General features: G+C 31.2%; 1 protein-coding gene across 1 annotated transcript; it reads left to right on the forward strand.

Annotated features, from left to right (window-relative positions):
- The first annotated feature begins 3,168 nt into the window (after positions 1-3,168).
- LOC134690551 (protein rolling stone-like) lies at positions 3,169-10,453 on the forward strand. Its single transcript, XM_063550512.1, has 5 exons — positions 3,169-3,456; positions 5,493-5,614; positions 7,738-7,972; positions 8,397-8,507; positions 9,252-10,453. Exons 2-5 carry the CDS (start codon positions 5,525-5,527, stop codon positions 9,623-9,625), a joined length of 810 nt encoding a protein of 269 aa, XP_063406582.1. The 5' UTR covers positions 3,169-3,456; positions 5,493-5,524; the 3' UTR covers positions 9,626-10,453.
- Positions 10,454-21,690: the final 11,237 nt, after the last annotated feature.

Here is a 21,690-nt window from a genome sequence, read left to right on the forward strand (position 1 = left end):
AACAAACTAAATATATCAATAAATGTTATCTCATTGATTTCATGCAAGTTATAGTTTTAATGAATAAATGGTGCTATAATCATGCACTTGAAAATGAATAAGATTAAAATAGACTCAGTAATATTTTTATTTTTCTATTTGAAAAAAATAATAATTAATAACATTAAAAAAATCTATGCATTTTTATATTTATATGAAAGTATTTCAGAGCAGTTTCTGGGGGCTAAGTGGACAATTTTGTTTTAGATCACAAGTCAAAATTAAGTCACACTTCATGTCAGTATGATAAAGCTTTGAATAAGATTGATTAAAATGATACTCTGAAAGAAATTGTTTGGGCAGCAACCATTTGTTTTCAGGGAGGGGGAACTATGGATTTTTTTTCCCTGACAAGTTGAAAACAGTTCTTTTCTTTTCAATTTTAGCATTTCATCAAATGGCAGCTGAGGGTAAAACAAACATTTTTTTTCTTAGGGTAAAAAACAAATTATTTTTTATCCAAAAATTGGTTATAAACTTTTTTTCTTCAAAACAATCAATACTCAATAGCCACCACCCCCTACCCCCACCAGAACATCAAATGGTTTGTTGGCTGCCTAAGTTCAAATTTAGGACAATACTTTTTCATTTACTTTTGCAGGATTCCTTAAAATCACAAAATGTGTTTTATAATTTATGTCGGTCATCTAAAGCAGTTATTGTTGTGCAAAGACAGTATACGATTTCCTTACCTTGTTTTAGTTAAGTCATACATTTCACTGACTTAGTCTAAAGAGAATATATTAATCCAGTCAAATATTCACAGCTGATCTCGCCATTACTTTTTCAAACAAACCTACTTAATATGTGTACATTGACTGTGTTTAGATGCAAGGTGACATCAATGTGTAAGACCGAAAAACTACAATGTCAAAAAATGTCTTTATTTTGGAATTTAGTTAAAACGGGGTTTCCCAAGGGGTGATAGAACGTTATACTTGATGTTTGTTTTTTTAATTTTGAAATATGTGTTATTAATTTTTTGTATAGTACATATAGTCTTTGTTATTAAATCTATGAAAAAAAAAGAAGAAAATAACGACGATCAACGGCATTACGGGATCGTTAAAAGACGGCCAATTTGACATGTTTGAGAAGTTTTTTCCTGTTGATAATATAATCCATGCTTAACAAATCGAAATAAATATATTTCAGACCCTAATGGCTAGTAGGAAACTGAAAAGGGATACACTTCCAAATTGGCGCCAAAAAAAAAAATCCGCGAAATTAACGCAATTTCAGAATGGCGGGTTTTAATATCAGTTCCATTGTTGTCTTAAGAAAGTAGCAACAACGGTCGTTTCTAAGGGCTTGCTTTCCGACTGGGTACATCCTTGTTTCGAACCAGTATTTACACTAAACCAATCAGTAGTGTTACCGTTTACACGAAACAGCATTTTATATTTGATGATAAATGGCTTGCAATGCAAACATAAACTTTGAACTAATACCTAAATCTTTTAATTTGTTAAACAATAATGACCTGTAAATTGTATCGTATGCCATCTCAAAATCTATAAAAGAGACCAAAGTTGACAATTTACATTCTTTTAGTTCAAAGAGGAGACATGGTAAATTATACTCCTGCCTTTTTAGAACAATGTTACATTTAATTAAACTTCAAAAGGTAATGTACTATAAGTTTATTGATGAAGCTGTGGACTTCAAAATAAAATTAACTCCGAAGTTGCTTTGTAGCCACGGCCAGGATGTTGGGTTACTATGTTTGAATAAAACAAACATAAGGGAATTTGATGCGTCTGGCGTACAAGTCAGAGGTTCAGCTAACTATAAAAACTATTTCAATCCAAAAAATTCAATAAAATGCCTGTACCAAATCAGGAATATGACAGCTGTTATCCGTTCGTTTGAGGTGCTTGAGCTTTTTATTTTGCCATTTGATTAAGGACTTTCCGTTTAGAATTTTCCTCAGTTCAGTATTTTTGTGATTTTACTTTTTTCTATATTCGGGACAATTTAGAGCTTGATCTAGTATATAGACACTTGTCTATAGATCAAAAATATATAATGGCGTTAAAAGAAATGTTCCGGTTTTATTTACATGGAACAGAACGCAAATAGAGCCATGAGCAAAACAACTTTAATTCATTTTATAGTAATAAAACTAAAATGATCAATACTCTACGCTAAAGATTTCGTGTCTGATAATAAATGTGACATAAACATTAACCGGAAGTTGAACTAATGTATCTTACCTAAAGATGGCAGATTGGGAGGAGGGGGTGTTAAAAAATTAATCTTTATTTTTTTTTTTTATAACAGGCGCATATCTCGAAGTAACGCACCAGTAAATGAATAAAAAAAACTCAAGTTTAAAGCCCGTACCGGGTAATTGTAACGCTTAGTAGCTGTTAACATTGATTCTACATCTCGTAAATAATTTAGATGGCTCGAAAAATCATAAACGATTAAAATATTTAATATATAATACTTAGTTCCAGCACTTTTGAATAATTTTATTTCATTTCTAAATTAACTCTCAGAAGAATGCTTTGTTTTACTTACAAACAAAGTGATTGTACATCAGTTTCTGACCTCCATCTCAGTGTGTTTTCTGCAATAGCGGACACCAGTTTTACCCTTGTGAACATTATGAGTATTAATCCTGTATAATTTGTTGCAATGCCACCAGTCATCAGTGCGATATTCAATCTCAGTCCGTTCTTGAAACCTTCGAAAGAAAAAGTAAACAGTAATTTTGAATGAGATTTAAGATTTTATATTACAGAAGTAGTGATTCAGTTAGGTGTATGCCCCTGTTTTCAGAAAAAAAAATCTTCGAAAAACAATTTGCCACGCACTGCCCAGTCAGAGTAACATTTTAATTGCTTTGGGTGAAGACCAGTTGTTCTGAAAGGGTAAATTAGTGCGTCACTTAATGAAAGAGCAGAACATAAATATTTCGGCCTGGTCTGAGAAAAAAATAATAATAATTTGGCTGCTTTCGGATCAAACTTTCTTTAATTTGCCAGATCTCCATTTCGAAATAAAATGGTCGTCCCCTTAATTGAAAATACATGATTGTAAACAAATAAGCTGAGATCTGTATTTGTAAACAAACAATTGAACTTCCGTTTTATGTATGAAAGATCGCTGTACGACATCATTGTAATAAACTGATATAAAACCAATCAAGCAGATGAGTGACATATTTAATAAGCATGTAGTCATCGTTGTGCTAAGTTGGGCGTAAACTTAACGTTAAATTGTGGGATTGTCGTTTTTTTTCATTTTACATATTATGCATGTTTTTGTGTATTAAGTGTACTTTTAAATCACAAGGTATAAATCTTTATAAAGTGGATTTGTATTTGGTAGAATGAAATTATTTCTAAGTGTGGGAATGTATATGTGATTTCATCGGAAACTTCAAGTTATTTTCGTTATTGTCTTTAGGTAAGTACTTCACTTATAAAGGTAAACAGGTTTTTTATATAATGTACGATCTATGTAAATTAACGTGAAGACCAAATGCAATTTTGACCGCGTTTGTATAGATTGAGATGACTTTAAGATCGTATACTTATATCAATATTGCAATAAGGGTATATCCCCTGAAAATATTTCACATCGGTCGCATTCATACATAAAAAAAAGAACTACGCTTTACAAACATATACAATATCAAAGCTATATGTATACATAGGAAGATATGGTATGACTGCCATTGAGACAACTCTCAATCCAAGTAACAATTTGTAAAAATGAACCATTATAGGTCAAGGTACGGCCTTCAACACAGAGCTTTGGCTCATACCGAACAGCAAACTATTGGGGGTCCCAATAATTACTAGTGTAAAACCATTCAAACGGGAAAACCAACGGTCTAATTAATATAAAAACGAAAATCGAGAAACACTTATGAACCACATAAACAGACGACAACCACTGAACATCGGATTCCTGAATAGAACAGGTGCAAACAATTGCAGCGGGATTAAACGTTTTAATGGTACCAAACCTTCTCCCCTTTGTGAAACAATGTGTGTCCAATTAAAGATTCCATATACTTTTCTTAAATGTTTTGATATTATAAATGGCACAAACTGCAAATTTATAAATTTTTGATAACTATCCCTCAAAAAATAAAACCAAAAGTCTAAGTTCTATATAGCGTTATGCTTGTCTGTTATGTTATACATTAATTTATATCCGTTTAGGATGTCCTACGATGAAAACTTTCAACAAAAACATGTTGGAAAAGACAAAAGATAATTATTTCAAATCAGATGGTCCGAGAACACAGTTAGATTCTCCTATTTGGCTATTAAAACATAATGACAATTTTAAACAAATTCCATCTGCTCTATTCTAATAAGATATGGTGTGCATAAATTTTGATTTTTATCCCAAAACATACCAAAAATTCAGAAAGCTCTACCAGCTTATTATCTCCTGGTAACCATCAATATAAGGACATCTGTATAGATGAATCCAGAGAGCTTCCGTGAAGAGGAAATTACATCTTTATTTACCTACCAAATAACTCTGAAAATTTCAAAAAGATTTTTTTTAGACAGTATATTTGAAGTCTTACCTTTCACCTGACCACAAATAAATGATGAAAAATTCCCCAAAAAGACTAAAAAGTTTATTCAAGAATGAAAGTTGAAGGCAGATAACTTTGTCCTTGGACTAGATGTCTATGAACAGCAATATACGATATTAAATAAGATTTAGGTTTCATAAATATAATTATGCAGTTGTCTTTTACGTTTTAGTATATGATGAAGACTCTTTCTGACTTAAATTCTAGTATGTTTCAACAACTTTGATGTTGGTCTAACAATATCACTTTCTGATACACACATTCTGGAAAGGCACGTCTGCAAACCAGTTTGTAAAATGAGTTTTTTCCGTTGGGGGTTCAAAAATCTTAGAATTTTTCAATAATTCATTATTTTACAAACAGAAAACGAAATCATCAGTGATATTTCTTCAAATTATTTTTCAGTGCTGTCTTAAAACAGTCTGTATATATCTTTTTTAAAAGAGAATTTACAATTAATTTGAAAAGTTGATTGGCTTCATAAAATGAAATTGCTCTGTAATTTCCTTCTTTTTGATTACATTGAGTAGTTTGTCTTTTTATCAGGGAAATTAATGAAATCCTACCGGGATTAGTTCATAGGAACTCAGTTTAATATGGGTGTGGCAATCCATCACTTTTATCCTATCAACTGTCCTTTATAGTAACGATTGGTTTGGAATCTTTGGATTGTAGTCATATGTAACTTATATAATGACATGGTACCCGGATAATACTAATTGAGAAGAAAGCGTAAAACAATTTACTTCTTTTTATGTATTCCTTTGAAATTCAGATATAAGGTTCTGTAGTTCTTTGTTTTCTGTCAAATAATTCGACAAGGTTTGCTACTGTGGAACTATAAGAACACGTGACAATTAAAATATGTATAATTGTATTTCAGTTTAGCAAATACATAGGATTCTGTTCGCTACAATGGCTTGCTGTGATGAATTTAAGACAGAATTTCAATGCAGAAAATTCGGATTAAGTTATGACAATCCAAAGAAGTTTGTTCTTTCTGAGGTAAGCATTACAATTTTAAATAGAAAAACAAAGGATATGGAGTATCTATCCATATCACAAAATCAGTACATGTACAGCAAAAAAACAAATAAAAAGCAATGGAATAGCACTTTTATTGCTGCGCTTCATCTCTAGCATACATATTAATTATTATTTAAACACATTTCATTTAAACCAACTTCGTAAGTTTGAACTATTTTTTTTTTATATATTCAGAATATCCCGGTACATTATAGTTTAACCGGGGGAAAAGTGATGTTTATGAACATTGTGCAAAAAGTGCATCATATTAACATGACGGTGTATATTTATTTATTTGAAATGATACTTTCAAATATTTTGAAATACCGATTTCAATTATTGATTTCAAAGATTTACAAGTTAATCTGTCATCGTGTCAGTTAAATGTGCAATTTACAAAATTTTAACACTCGTTTACTACAAAGAACCAATAATTGCTATGGCACCAGTTCCTATTTACTAAAATTAGCCTGCGGACACATATCCAATTAAAATTATATATATATATATATGTTTATTCTCACAAACCAAATTACAAAGGTATCTAGAGATAATTATACATATTTCAAAATTACATAAATAAATAATGTCCGAAAGTAGATAGAGGCATTCACATTTTTCACCCAGAAAAATTCAATTTGTTATTGATCTCCTTTATAAGTTTACATAGTTTGTTCAGTTCTGAACATTTTTTTGAATTCATTAAGTCATAAAACTTCAATGTATTTGGACTATTTCTATAATAAAATGCAATACATTGTTTCTGCAGTTATCAAAAGCTGAACAATTAAAAATGTAATGGTATTAATCACCAATGGCATCTGAATTACATAATACACATTTTCTGTTTTCTCTTTCTATGTTTTGCCATACATGAGATTTGATAAGGATTGGTATAGTAACCACTAACTTTACAAATCTTTAGATTTGACAATAGAAATATTTAGTTAGTGATAATAATCAGATTAATTTTGAATGAAGGAAGGATTTGGTAAACTATTGCTTGAGAGTCTTTCCCTGAATTCCAAATTGTATAATTCCAAAAATCTGTATAATTATCCGTTTCAGCGAACTTCCGTTTAAAACAACTAAAGGGTTAAATATTGACCAAATAGATTTTATAAGTAACCCGCAAAACAACGAAATTAATTTCTAAAGAGAGTCAATACTGCATGTCCACGACACATCACAACAACTGTTGGAGGAGTGTGTTGGTAGACTATTGCAAGGCAAAATTTCTGTGTATATCCAACATAGTTAACCTCATCATCCAGTATTCAGTCCACCCTTCATCTCCTCTCCTTTTGTATTATTTGTTATTTGGCTTCCGTTCTGAATATGGATGTTGAGCATATAATAAAAAAAAAACTACAATCGAATTAATCTATTGGTAGTTTCCGATTGTTCATACCTTATTAAATAAAAATAACATTATGACATCGATTTATATTCCATTCTTTTATGTTTTCAACCAATTATAAAGTGTATGTGTTCTTTGGAAATATTACTCAAATATACTTAATTCTGAGACGACTAATTACATCTCGTCTTTCCTTATAACTTTGACAGACTAGGAAGATGCTTACTATTCCGGAGCACCTGAGATCACCCCTAGTTTTTGGTGGGTTTCGTGTTGTTTATTCTTTAGTTTTCTATGTTGTGTCATGTGTACTATTGTTTTTCTGTTTGTCTTTTTCATTTTTAGCCATGGCTTTGTCAGTTTGTTTTAGATTTATGAGTTTGACTGTCCCTTTGGTATCTTTCGTCCCTCTTTGATAACGAGGAGAAAAATGTTTTTAATAAATGAACGTAGAACACTGAATATTTCGATCAATAAATAAAAATGTGTTCTTACCACGCACTAGTTTAAAGTTTTCATCTTTTAAAAGCATTTAGTAACTGAGAAAATAAATTATAAATAACAAGTCCTTTTTTATTTCAGCCCTGGAAACCTCCCTCTCAAATATATGCCTCTAAAATATGTCTAAGTACAGTCGTCTTGGATCGAGGTTAGCTATTATTTGCTCGAGGTGTGCTTAATTCAGTATGCCTAATATAGATATAATAAAAAGACCTGTACAAAAATTAATTTATATTTTCAGTTTGGTCTTAGAATTTTATATCCGATTTGGACTACATGTTGGTTGATGTACCATTTAGGATGGATATGCTACGATATTTATACTAAGTTTGAAGGAGACAATAATGGCGATCCAGTTTATTTTTCCAAGCTGACAAACTGGACATTTATACTTCTCGTGTTGTCTAATGTTATTGATGTCGTTTCTACATTATTTACTCACTGTAGAAGAACTGATATTTCCTGCGACAATCAAGGTAAAACATAAAACAAGGGAGACAAGCCTCGATATATAAACATTCCTGTAAAAAATTATCAAACATACATGATTCTCATTTCATATCATAACTTAAAATTAACACATGCAGTCAAACCATGCAATTATGAACATGTAAGTTAAATGTGATGTTTTAATTATTGCACATTTAACAATATTATGTTAAGAATATTGAGGAAGTTTATTACCTTTGCGGTATTTGGCAATTTTGGAATTTTGGAACGCAATGCTTTTCAGCTTCGTTCTTTCTTTTAACTTTTAAATATTTAAATCGTGTGTCCCTGAAGCATCTACGGAGACGAAAAGCGTGTCTGGCATCCAAATTTTTATTCTAGTATCACTGATGAGTTTATTTACAGTGCAATAATACACCTATGATTTCTGTACGTATTTCATTTTTGTAGGTGAAACAATAAAAACTCCTTGGTATTTACAACTAAGCTGGTTATTCTTTGAGATGCAGAACACAGCAGCACTATTAATAACGATACTATTCTACAGCCTTTTAACTCCAAGTAGGTATTTTACAATTATTTTACTTTGTGGTTAATCGCGCAGCCAACCATAATGAAAGAGGAATCCAAAGAAAGATAGTAGAAATTTTATCTTCGAATGATTTTCAGGATTTTTTTACTATTGATTTATTTAGTCATATTACGAAGTTCAAAAACAACTTATTTAATAAAAAAAAAAAAAGCAGATGTGGTATGATTGCCAATGAGGCAAAATTTCCACCCTCTTCAAAATGTCTGTTCCCAGTTGACCCACTTTACAGAACCGACCTAATATATTTATGAATAATTCGACTCAAACGTTCAACTTTAAAAGACAATTTACTAACATAAACATAAAATTTGAAGAACGCACCGAAGAGGAAACCAAAAACTATTATTGAAAAAAAACAGACTAACGATGACTATATATATGAACAGACAAAAACATGTATTCACAAAGTGATGCACAGAAAATAAGATTGCGCAATACAAACCTTAGTACATACAAGGGTGAACTAGAATGTTCGAGAAGAGTAACAATTATTTCCTCATTTCACTAAGAAAAATCAAAGGTAAACAATAAACGGTTAAAAAAACCCATATTACTTCATGTTCGCGATCAATATAATAATGAAATATGCATAGCTGGGAAATTTGATTTCGTATCATTACAGTTAAGTGTTAACTTTATGTGGCTGTGTGTTCATACTACATTTGCCTCTTTTTTTAAAGCTCTTACTAATTTGTATGTTTTATTTTTTTCAGACTTTACCCCTCTTAGTATTCAGTATCATGCAATAAATTCAGTGCATGTCATCCTGAACTTTTTTGTGTGTGCTAAGCCAGTTCGAATATTACACTTTGTTTATCCAAGCATATACGGAGTAATTTATTCAGTGTTTTCGGTAGTGGACCAACTCGGCCTTGGTAACCCCCCTGCGTATAGTTTTATTGACTGGACAAAGCCTGAAACTGCTGTTATTTATTGTGTTGTATTGGTATTTGTAGGAGTTCCTATAATTCATGTGACATTCTTTGGCCTCTACAAGGTGCGTACATTCATCAAAGAAAAGTGTGATGGTAGTAATCGCATATCCTCTAAACAAAACTACAATGTCCATGTAGTATGTACTTCTTAAATGTCATGAGTGTTGTCGTTAGTATATTTTGATTTTATTCGCATTATAGGTCAATATTTATTGTCTCAATTTTACCTCTATTTCAAAAGGAATAAGCATAATAATAACAGGGCGAGAATCATTGCAAATAACGAAATGCTTCCATAGTAATTTTATTTTAATTCACCTATTATATTTGATATACGTTGTGTTTATATGTATTTCCCATGGGATAGCAACATTTCCTAAAGCATTTATGTTATTAATTCCCCAAATTGCAACATTCCAAATCAAACATTGTATTAAATCTCTGGTTTCGATAGTATTTTTGAATATTTCACTTTATGACTTTATGAAATAGTCCTGTTTGATTATGGCAACAGGTACATCAGCATTCTTCAACTTAAAATGAATGAGTTTGTTTGAAAACATAGCGAGATTTCAATAGAATTGCATGCTTTGGTTAGGGATTTCTGTTGACTTGAAGAGTCCCCAAATTGTCCTGAAGTTTCTGTCATGCAAGTGTGAGATTGAGCAAACTATAAAACCTTGACATAATTTTCTAAAAGGATTCAATGGTTCAAGGAAGACAATGGTCAAACGCCAGTTATTTAGATTCGCCGACGAATCTTTCGTAATTATACTAAACGCGCTTCTGGCGCACAACACTATAAGGCTGGTTTTATTGATGATTTTTTTTATGATCGTTATAGACTGGTTCATCATTAACTAAGCAGTAGATATGAACATTGCATTTTTTAGATTATTCGTCAAATTTTTGTATTCCTTATTTTTAGTACTAGCATTTTTTTTTAGTACGAGAATTTTTATTTTTGTCAGCATTTTGTTATACTAGTATTATCATTGTATGGATTGTCATATTATATATAACATATGAATATAATTTGTAGCCCTATTCGTTATTATTTCAGCAATAATCCTTTTAATCAATAATATTATTGATATGTAACTGTGATCATATGAGTAAACATAAGAGTTTCCTAAACCATGAGAGTTTTTGTTTTCTTTTACATGTTATTTATCGCCTTTGCCACTAAACCATGTTCGACTCAATACTCCATGTTGTTAATCGTTGCAGTTTTTATTTTCTTAAACTTGAATCCACAAGCTCTCAATACTTGTAATCTAGAATTATGAACTGTTGGTGTCATCCTGGTTTGCCCACTTTTAATTACATGTATATGTAAACATAGAGGGAATTGTTGTTTTAACAATTATAGTTTATTTTTGAATTATAGTCATATTTTTTACCTATTATTTTACCTGTACAATTTTAAAAGAATATTATATTTTGCTATTAAATCAAGGAAAATGTGCAAAACTTTCTAGATTTTATATTACTTTGACAGGAAAATATATGTGTATTTATAAAAAAAAAAAGGAAAAATGTGCACTAAAAACGAATTATTATTCCAATCTATCAACCAAAAAGTTTTAACTATTGGTACATTCTGAGAAAAAAAAGTAAAAGGTAAAAGAATGAAACTAAAGATATATTAGAATAAATCTCATTTGAATATTTTTGACATTATTTAACTTTTTTTTAATTAATTTTTAAAAAAATACACTGTTGTGATAATTTAATATAAAAAAATATCCAATTAATTCTATAACAACTAGAATATAAATGCAACTGTTCAGTATCAAAGCTAAAATATGACACAATTTGAACAGAAATCTCCTTCCAAGGTAGCATTTTCTTAAAAAAAACAACAACAAGAAAATATCTTTCAATTGATAATCATGATTACTAACAATGCCAGTTAGAACTTCAACCAGAAAGAGTTTTTACTTACTATGAAACAGCAACCTACAACGCAGCACGAACAGTGTGGACCCGTACCACACATCACCTGGAAGGATGGCACAACAAACTTAAGAAGAGACTGAAACATGCCCACCCAAACATCTAATATTAACGTATTCATATCATGAAAATTATTCAGAAACTAATGAACTATTAAGACACTTTTGTTACTGAATATCATTGTTTTTGTTATTTGTTGTGTACATCTATGCATAATGAATGAATTGAATGAATTTATATTAAATTATTGAGAAAAAATATTTGATTTGTTTAATATTTTTTTAATACAAAAAAAACAACCTGAATATATAGATAACACTTAAAATCTATATACTTAAGTTGGAACTGACTATACAATTGTATGCTCATTAAACCTTTTGTCTTTTTTGTTTTCTTTATTAATAGATAATTGGTAGAATTAAAAGTGGGCAAACCAGGAGTAAACCGAACTGTTCATTTGCAAAGCCACAACAGTTTACTATCAGAATAATTAAGAAACGGATCATCTTATGTTTGATGTAAACATTGGTGAGTTATCAAAACAAAAACTCGAAGAATAAAAGACAACTGATGCCTAATAAAAACTACGTACAACACTTAAAATTGGCTCCCATGAACTGCATCTAAAATTGGGTCGCACAATACTGCTTCAGAAGTATTTATCTGATACTAGAGCCTACTTGAAATATCAAACTTTTATTATCTTTACCGACTTGGAGTTTGAAAAATAATTATTCGATGCCGGCTTAACGCCCTGTGGTTAATGTTCATGTATACTGGTATGCAGAAAAATAACAAGTATATTATTCAAAAGAAGGTAGATGGACCGGGATGAAAGATATGAGAATAGTTTCGAAAAATACCAAAGGAATATCTAAACTTGATTATAAACTGACAATGTCAATTAAAAACAACGAAAAGACATACAACAGGACACAAAACACAACATGGAAAACTTAAGCATGAGCAACACAGCAAATGTATATTATTTTAAAATGTACCACTTTAGAAAAGAGGGGTGTTGGAAAGAGGTTGACATTCCTAAAATAACACAAAATCCACCATTAAATCAAAAATAGAAAGGTCCCCTAAAACAAGACTAGTTGTGAACGCTATCGCTTGCGACTTATGACTAGAACGTCTTGCTTCGCTAGTGGCACATGTGGTGTTGATAATAACTAGTATAAATCAAAAAATGAATGTTCTGATTTAACAATTGCAGAAAAGAAAAGAGAATGATAGTACTTATGGAGACCTTTAAAGATAGACAAAAACAACGGCTAATGTATAATTCGAGTGGGGTAATATAAAGACTGGAGTACCCCAGGGGTCGATCATTAGTCCTCTTTTATTTTTGATATTCATCAATGATATCATATCTGATACAGTCCACTATCAAGTTGTTTGCTGATGATTCAAGTTTATATTTGATAGTAGATGACCACGAGAATCGAAAAACAACTTGAATAGTGATGTCGCAAAAATCCATAGATGGTCTTCAGATTGGCTAGTGACCTTTAAACCTCAGAAAACCGAGACCATGACAATTTCACGGAAAGTTCACAAACCTGGATATCATTACTGAGATATCAACCCATAAACACCGTGGATTATATAATTCAAACGATGGCACTTAGCATAAACATTTTGATGTAATCACCGAAAAGGCATACAAACGACTGAATGTTCTACGAAAATTTAAATTCATCCTTGACAGACGAACACTCGAGACACTATACCTAAAATATATAAGACCATTATTAGAATATGCTGATGTCATCTAGGACAACAATACATTTTTTATTGATAAGATTGAAAAAGTACAAACAGAGTCTGTCAGGATCGTAACTGGGGGTACTAGGTTGGTGTCCTTAGAGAGATTATATATCGAAACGGGTTTGTAAAAGCTTAAATACCGTAGGGAGGCCCACATATTAATTTATTTTTATAAGATAAAACATCATATTACTCCTGAAAATTTATCAAACTTAGTTCCAGAATCCCATGCCCTAATGCTCCTGTTCGCACAAGAACAGCCCTGTATTCAAATTACTATTTACCGACAACTGTGCGTTCATGGAATCTCCCCCCTGATAATGCTTGAGACCAGTACATCGGTGGAGGCATACAGGAATTGTATCCGGTCTCGGGTGTTTAAACCTCCAAATTATTTTTACATTGGTACGCGATTAGGTCAAATTTATCACTCAAGACTTCGAATGCAGTGCAGTACTCTAAACCCACATTTTTTTGTAAAACAATATATAGTGGCCTCACCACTTTGTTTATGTGGTGCTATAGAAACAACAGCGCATTACTTGTTGCACTGCCCCCGATTTCACATCATGCGTGAACAGCATTTTTATAATATCAATATCATACATTTCTTGTCGGAAGAAATTTTGCTAAACGGTTCAACGGATTTTTTTGCAGTTCAAACATTCATACTCATTAGCAAACGATTTGTCATATGATAACAAAAAATCTTGTTCAACAAGTAATACTTATATCTTAAATAATTGTGTCCGTTCAGAAATAAAATTCTCTCTTTTGTGGTCACAACCCTAATATATGTTTTGTTTGTTTTCCATCTAGTGTAATATTGTTGTTTTTTAACATTCAACTCCTTGAGCATGACAATATGAAATGTTCTTATTTGAATTAGGAAACGGATAAATATAGGCTACATGTAACAGCTTGTTTCTGGATCCTTGCAATATGTGTACATTACTAAATCTGAATTTAATTAATAAAATATGTTTACACTAACGGTTTATTAAATTCTGAAGTCTACAACTTTCATGGAATAACTTCAGCTTAATCAATTTATAAACTTATTTTTATCAGAATCATAGATTTGTTTTCCAAAGAATTTCTTAATGTTGAAACTGTGTTTCAATATCATGTAGGGAAGAATAACATGAGACTATCACACACTTTGTCTTATTAAGATTATAGTTTATTAGCCAATCTGTGGACCATGTTGAGATGTGTTCTTAATCGCGGTTTCAGACTCCCATATTTTGTAAGTATATATAAGATGTAGTATGAGTGCCAATGAGACAATTCTCCATCATAATCACAATTTGTAAAACTAAACCATTATAGGTCAAAAGTACGGTCTTCAACACGGAGCGTTGGCTTACATCGAACAGTAAGATAAAAAGGGCCCAAAAATTACTAGTGTAAACAATTTGTACTGGAAAAACAACAGTCAAATCTACCAGTATATAAAAAACGAGAACCGAGAAACACTTATGAACCTCATCAACACCCGATAACTATCGGAAATCCGGTTCATGACTTGGGACAGGTGCTATAACTGGAATAATCAGCAAACAATCGAGTTCGAGTTAGACTTATCAAATTAACAGCTTTGTTAATATACATTTTAAAATCAGGAATAGAAGGGGACCTAATACAGAACATTGTCCCGCCTGCATTTGTATGCTCTAAAGGTAAATGTGAACTTGAAATTTTCAAATTATCGTCGTGGTAATTAATTTGACTGCTATATATTGTTAATAATCAAAACATAAAACTTACTACATAACTTTATTATTCGGTTAATATCGCGTAGACCTACATCTGAATGTGCAACATTCATCGTGCAAGGCTATGTCATACACATCTAAAATGTTATTAATAATGCATATCAACGTGAATGTATGGCGTTGTCAGTTTATTTTCGATTTATGAGTTTGACTGTCCCTTTGGTATCTTTCGTTCCTCTTTTATTAATATGATATACAAGTAGCAGGATTAATCATTTTCTGAAACATCAAGAGAAAATGAACGTATCATTTTCAATTCTTCGAGATCAACATCGAATTTTGTGATGTGCCACTAAAATCCAGCTTATCGATTAGATCAGAACTAGTATCATCCTCACTGATATCGTCACAACATGATGGTTGTCACTTCTTGTAGTTTCCATTGCCATTCTAATTTATTTACAGTCAGGATACTACTTCTCTCCCCATTACGCCAGTTCATTTTTACAATCGTAGAAATGGAAGCCATTGTAGGGATGACGCGCTGCCAATTTTAAAGCTCTTGAAAACAGATAAATTTATCCACATAGCACCATTACGATCTTTATATGTCAGTTGTATTTTAAAAGACAAATGTATCTACTAGCTAATGAGCATCAGTTAATGTTCTTGTCTGCATTGATTCAACTTAAAACTATTGTCTGATCGCTTGTCAGGTGGATTTCTTATTGAATATTTCGTGAAAGGGCAGAATAAATATTTTCAGTGGTTGAAGACTATAAACCCTAATTATCACACATAAAAAAATGTTGTTTTTTTTTCGAAGATATGCATTTTCAACATCCAACTTAAAAGACTGTCGTCAAGTACTTTTTGTAAAAGAAATAGCTATTCGAACACACCCACTCTGTTTTGTGATTCATTAGAAAGATATTGCATTTGACCCATATCTTTCATCTTTTAGTACTGTGATTTGTTTATGATATAAAGTCAACCTGAGTCTTTGATATATATCATGATAGAAGCAAGATGATGTATCAAATACTCTTCTTTAAACGTTTTAAAGACAAAATATTCAATCAAATACGCCAAACATAAAAAGGTGCACTCGATTTTATCTTTTAGATACAATTGTTACCCATTTTGGGGATTTTTTTCTTGAGTCACTTAGTAGAAGGGCAGACACGGAACTAATATATTGATATGTTCTCCGTCTGAAATTACAAAACACTTATCTGGGTGGAATGCCATTTTCCACATAGTTTCACACGATGCCAGTTTGATAAGATCTTCTTGTAATGTGGATTCATTAGAATTTGATTTTTGCCAAATAAGCTATTGTGTCTTCTGTTTTTAACTGTAGTTGTTAAACCAGTTGAATGTCGTTTATATAATACTAGTAGAGACTTGGTCCAAGAACTGAACCCTGTGGAACCCCTGACTGAACTGCAAGTTACTCATATGTTTACCCCTCTAGAACTACGGTTTGTTTACGATTGCTTAAAAATTTTTGCATCCAGAAATTTTATTCCCCCCCTGTATTCTTAATGTTGAAGCTTATCAATTAGAAGAGAATCTAAACCTTTATCGAAGGCTAAAAGTCCATGACCAAATATATTTTTGTTTACCGTTTTCCATGCTTTTAAAGTAAGACATCATCAATAAATTCATGTAGGTGTGTTTCACAGGATCGACATCTGCAAAATCCATGCTGTAGGTGATATAATATGTTTTGATTATCTGCATATTTCATAATGGTGATGGGGCTATAAGATGTTTTGATTATCTGCATTTTTCACAATGTGATTAACTACTATGTGTTCTAAAAGTTTGCAACACATACATATGAGAGATATTGGGCGTTGTTTTTCAGGTTTATATTTTGTCCTTTTTTGTATACAGGAGAGACATGGGCAGTTGTTCAGTCCTCTGGAACAACACCAGTTTTAACTGACTTCTCAACGATAATAGTAATGGTAAGTATTGGTGCAATTTCATGTAAAATTTCTTTTAAAAATCTTTATTTAATTTCATCTGGTCCTGCTGCTTTGTTAGGATTTAAGCTATTTTAACGATTTTGTAGACCTTCTGTTTTTATGATTAATTTTGATATGGAATTGAATGATCAGTTCAAATTGATAACGTTTACTCGTGTCGATTGCAACACACTTTAAAGGGTGTCATATGCGATTATTGTTGATTTTGTTCCTATATTAATAATTTCTTTTCTTTAATCTCTGCCAATCATGGTTTAACCAGTTTGGGAACATTTTTATAAAAGAGGTAGGGACAATTTGTCGGCAATTTGTTTCATTCGATAAGATAGGTAAATCATGTTTTAAATAGCCCGATAGATGCTATTTATAGTACATAAAAATACGTCACATCATTTATTTTCATACCTTGAACAGGTATTCCTACAAAAACAAGGCCATGACTATTGATTTTTTAATATTGATTTATTTTATTATTAACATCATTTATGCAAGGTGCCATACCATGTAACTTCTCAAGGAGCCAAATAATATCGAACTAATTCATATCGTGATTTTCTCATTCTAAATATGTATATCTGTTACACAGTATTTGTCCTGGTCTTTTAAGGTTTTATCGTCTATAAGATTAGACAAGAAAATACATGTACATGTATATATTTTAACCGGAGAACATCTTACATCAGTTGGTCATAGATCACCCTGTGTTACTACTTCATGTTGTATTGCCTTTTCTGTAATTTTAACAAATCGGCCCTTCGTTGTGATACAGATGCAACAGCTTCTTGATGTTTTACCTACAATCACGATTTGTAGTGTAATTGATTTGTTCTGTTAAGTTGTTTTATTTTTCTGATGAGTTATGTACCCGTGTATAGACGGTGGTAAAAATTTCAGTACTAGTATCTTTACAGTTTGTGATTTGGCGACAAAATTGTTGTTGACTGCATTTGTTACATATAATACCATGTTCAAAAAAGGTTTCGACGAAATGTGTTTTGTTGTTATGAAAATTGTATACAATGGCCTTATTTTAAGTTATGTGTATATTACACCCGCAACATGTAGGCTTAATTTCTATAGAATTAATTCTCGTGTTATTGGTTATGTACAGGCACCTACATTTTTGTCCCTTGGATATATGTAATAACATAAACACATGAATAGAAAGTAATTCAAGAGTATGGACAGTCATAGGATTGCACACAATAAGCGATACATTGTTTTTTCTTTGATACACGTAAAATTATTTACTAGTACACTAACTGAATAGTCAATATGAACCAAAATGACTCTATGTATCAAGCAAACAACCGAAAAAATATGATAGAAACTTTAAAATTTAATTTAACAACACAAAAAAATGCAAAAGTTCTGAGCGAGATTCGAACCCGTCATTAATTAGTAGTTCTGTGCTCTACTGGTGGAGCTACGGCGATTCTTAACATTACAACTCTTATTTAGAAGCTATATTGGTACAATTTATCGATGTTACAATTTTTTCTTTAAAAAGTTGTTTTTTTATGTAATAAGGACACACTAAACCAATTTCATTTTTGAAGTTAAAAGTAGTATGAATAACAACAGTCATAAAAAGCATAACTTTTCTTTGGTTTGAAATGTCCTTCTTGGGGGATTCCCTGTTTTTTCCACATAAAAATACCCGAAAATCCGGATATTGGACTTTCATCCTTTTTTAGGGTTAAATTATCTATTGATCACACATATCATACTATATGTAAATCGAGATATTGATCAAAAAGCATTTTTATTTTTGGTTTTTATAGGAAATTTTACTCTTTTGGCACTTTTTGAAATTGGCCCTTCTGTGAAAAAAATCCTCGGCATATTGGCCCTACCTCTATCGATGGCGATTGACAAAACCCAGAAACTGCTCTACCTCTTGAATGTTACTTGGTGTTTTTCAATGCTATTTCATCACTTTAATTTACCCATCATGGATTACCATGAGTGTCCTACCTAAAACAAAGCACTGACTTGCCATATTACATTTCTTTTAGGTTTAAAGTTAATTTCATACTCGTGGAGACTTTCGAGCAACATTTTTTTATATTTTTGATGTGATTACTATTGTTGACAAAATTTTTGTCAAAGAAACATGGTAAAATGTGTAATAAAGTAAAACCTCGCAATACCTCTTACAAAGCACGTGCGTACGTATTTTGTTCGGATTTTCCTTTGCCGTGTTTACCTGCCAACGCGCACAATTGGAGTCCAATTTCGTAAGTAACCCATTTTTGGCGAGTGTATCATGATATTCTTCGATCAACGGTAATTGTTAAACAACTTTCTGTTTCCACTTCATTCACATAGTGAGTTCTTTTCCTCATTGATATTAGGATTGTTTGAACATGTAATACTAGTAGTTGTGTCCTTATTCAATTCGTCACCACTGATTGTTATAAAACTAAAGTCTAAAATGCAATCATTTAGGTTATTGATGTGTGTTTCTTTCCAATATGGCGACGGTAGATATAGGTAAAATCTTTACACTCATTTTTCTTACATGTAGCATGCTTTTGTCAATAGTTACTCAGCTGCAAGGTTTATCTATACCATTTCATCATATTTGAATCGTAACGGTGCACTGGAATTGTCTAAGCGCTGTGAAAATAGCCGTTGAAAAATTCGGGATGATAATCGTAACTCGGAAAAAAGATAATCGTAATTATGGTATCTAAAAATAAAAAAGATAATCGTAACTGGAAACTGTTTTATTGATATTGACACTAAAAACGTAAATCTGATAGCATATTATGAAATTATGGCGATGAATTATTTACGAAACGTACCAACATCTTATGACATTTCTTTTTATGCATATATAATAAGTAGTTCTTATGAAAACAGCTACATACTAGTATATCATAAAATTGGAAGGGCGAACACGCTTCAAGAAATTTGGAAATGGGAAAACACAAAGTTTGTTAATTTACAGAAATTTCCAAACACTAGGTATGCCACAAAATATGTGAATGAGCATTGGAAATTATGATACATGACAATATGACAATCCTTGTCAGGCGACATGCATGTGTCACCTTATATCAGATTTCTGGTTAAGACAGTAAACAAAAATTAATGTATCCTGAAGTAAATAGTAAATATAGTTAATATTGTTTAAATTCATTTATTGCAGGTGGTTATATGTGCTATTTCTGCCCCCGGGAAGCCACTGCTGATTTAATTCTAAAACATACCCTATTATGCCATAACGAAGTAGGAAAGACATTTAGTATTCGTCAAAACCCGTTTGACGAGAAATTAGTTGCTACAGTTTTCATGTCACTTCGATCATTTTTCATGGATGATATCACAACTTAAAAGTTATGATGAACAAGGGATAACTTCGAAAACAAAATTATAGTGTCATTTCGGAGTCTTTTATAGCTTACTATGCGGTATGGGCTTTGTTCATTGTTGAAGCCCGTACGGTGACCTATATTTGTTAATGATGAGTCCTGTCGGTCTCTTGTGGAAAGTTGACTCATTGGCAAACATACCGCATCTTCTTATTTATATTGGCTACTTCATGACTGTCACTGAAATTTCAGTATCTCAGATATAAACTATAAAAAACACAAAATTAATTTTGAATTATGATAATATGACATCCTTAAAACATTTAATATAAGACTATAAAGAAAAATTGGCCCTACATGGGATTCTTTGTGTATTATGAAATTAAGTAACGCGGAGTTCATTGACAAACATGGATTTGTGTTCTTTTATAGTTTGACCAAAAGCCCGAAAATCAAGAAATAAAATTGATGTGGCTTTAAAATTTCTTACAAGAAATACTTATTCAAAGAATGACTGCAAAGTTGAGAATTAAATAACGCATATTCCGCAAAATAAGAAACAAACTTATTAAAAATTCATAAATACTCGGTATATGAAAAGTATGCTGCATACATATGCATGGAAGATATTGTAGAGAAAAATATTGAAGATAGTAAACAAGGAACATTTTTGTATTTGCATGCTTGCCATATAATACCTTTCTATTAAATGAAAACATAAATTAGCCTTACCTTATTTTCATGCATTTTTCTGAAGCACAAAATATTTGTTTCAAAATCTATAAAAATATTTGTAATTAAACCAGTTCTGACTGTGATGATCTACATGTTATGTATGCCCTTTGATGTAATTTATCAATATATATATTTGTGTTTTTTTTTTTTTTGTCAAATGCTTCGTAAGACTATAGGTAAGGCTAATAAAAACAAATACAAAAGTAACAATAAACAAAAATAACAATAAACAAAAATAACAATTATAAACAAAAGTAAAAAAAAAAAAAAAAAAAAGTGACAATAAACAATAGTAACAATAAACTGGTAACTATTCTAGATCCTTTACCATTGCACTGTTTAAAGAAACGTCCTAAAATACATGGGTATAATTTGATAAAAACATTTGAACTTAATTTTTAAAATCATATATTATATCAGTATAAAATAGAAAAAAGTGAATCCAAGGGAAAAATATGGACGGCTGAATTTATTGAAATATAAGGAAAAGGGAGATATGGGGGTCAGATATGAACACTAAATCCGATAATGCAGTTTCATAGATTATCGTTGATTATCTCAACGAGATTGATTTTCTCGCTTGAGCTGGTACAGCGAAAGTAAGAAAAGCACTTCAATGTTAATTTCGTTAGCAACGCCACGTGGCCTCCTTAGTTTCTAGCGATAACTTTTCCATCTCAAGCGAGAAGCATGATATGAAAATTATCACAAA

Source organism: Mytilus trossulus, chromosome 1 (assembly GCF_036588685.1).
Source record: "Mytilus trossulus isolate FHL-02 chromosome 1, PNRI_Mtr1.1.1.hap1, whole genome shotgun sequence".
Taxonomy (NCBI): domain Eukaryota; kingdom Metazoa; phylum Mollusca; class Bivalvia; order Mytilida; family Mytilidae; genus Mytilus; species Mytilus trossulus.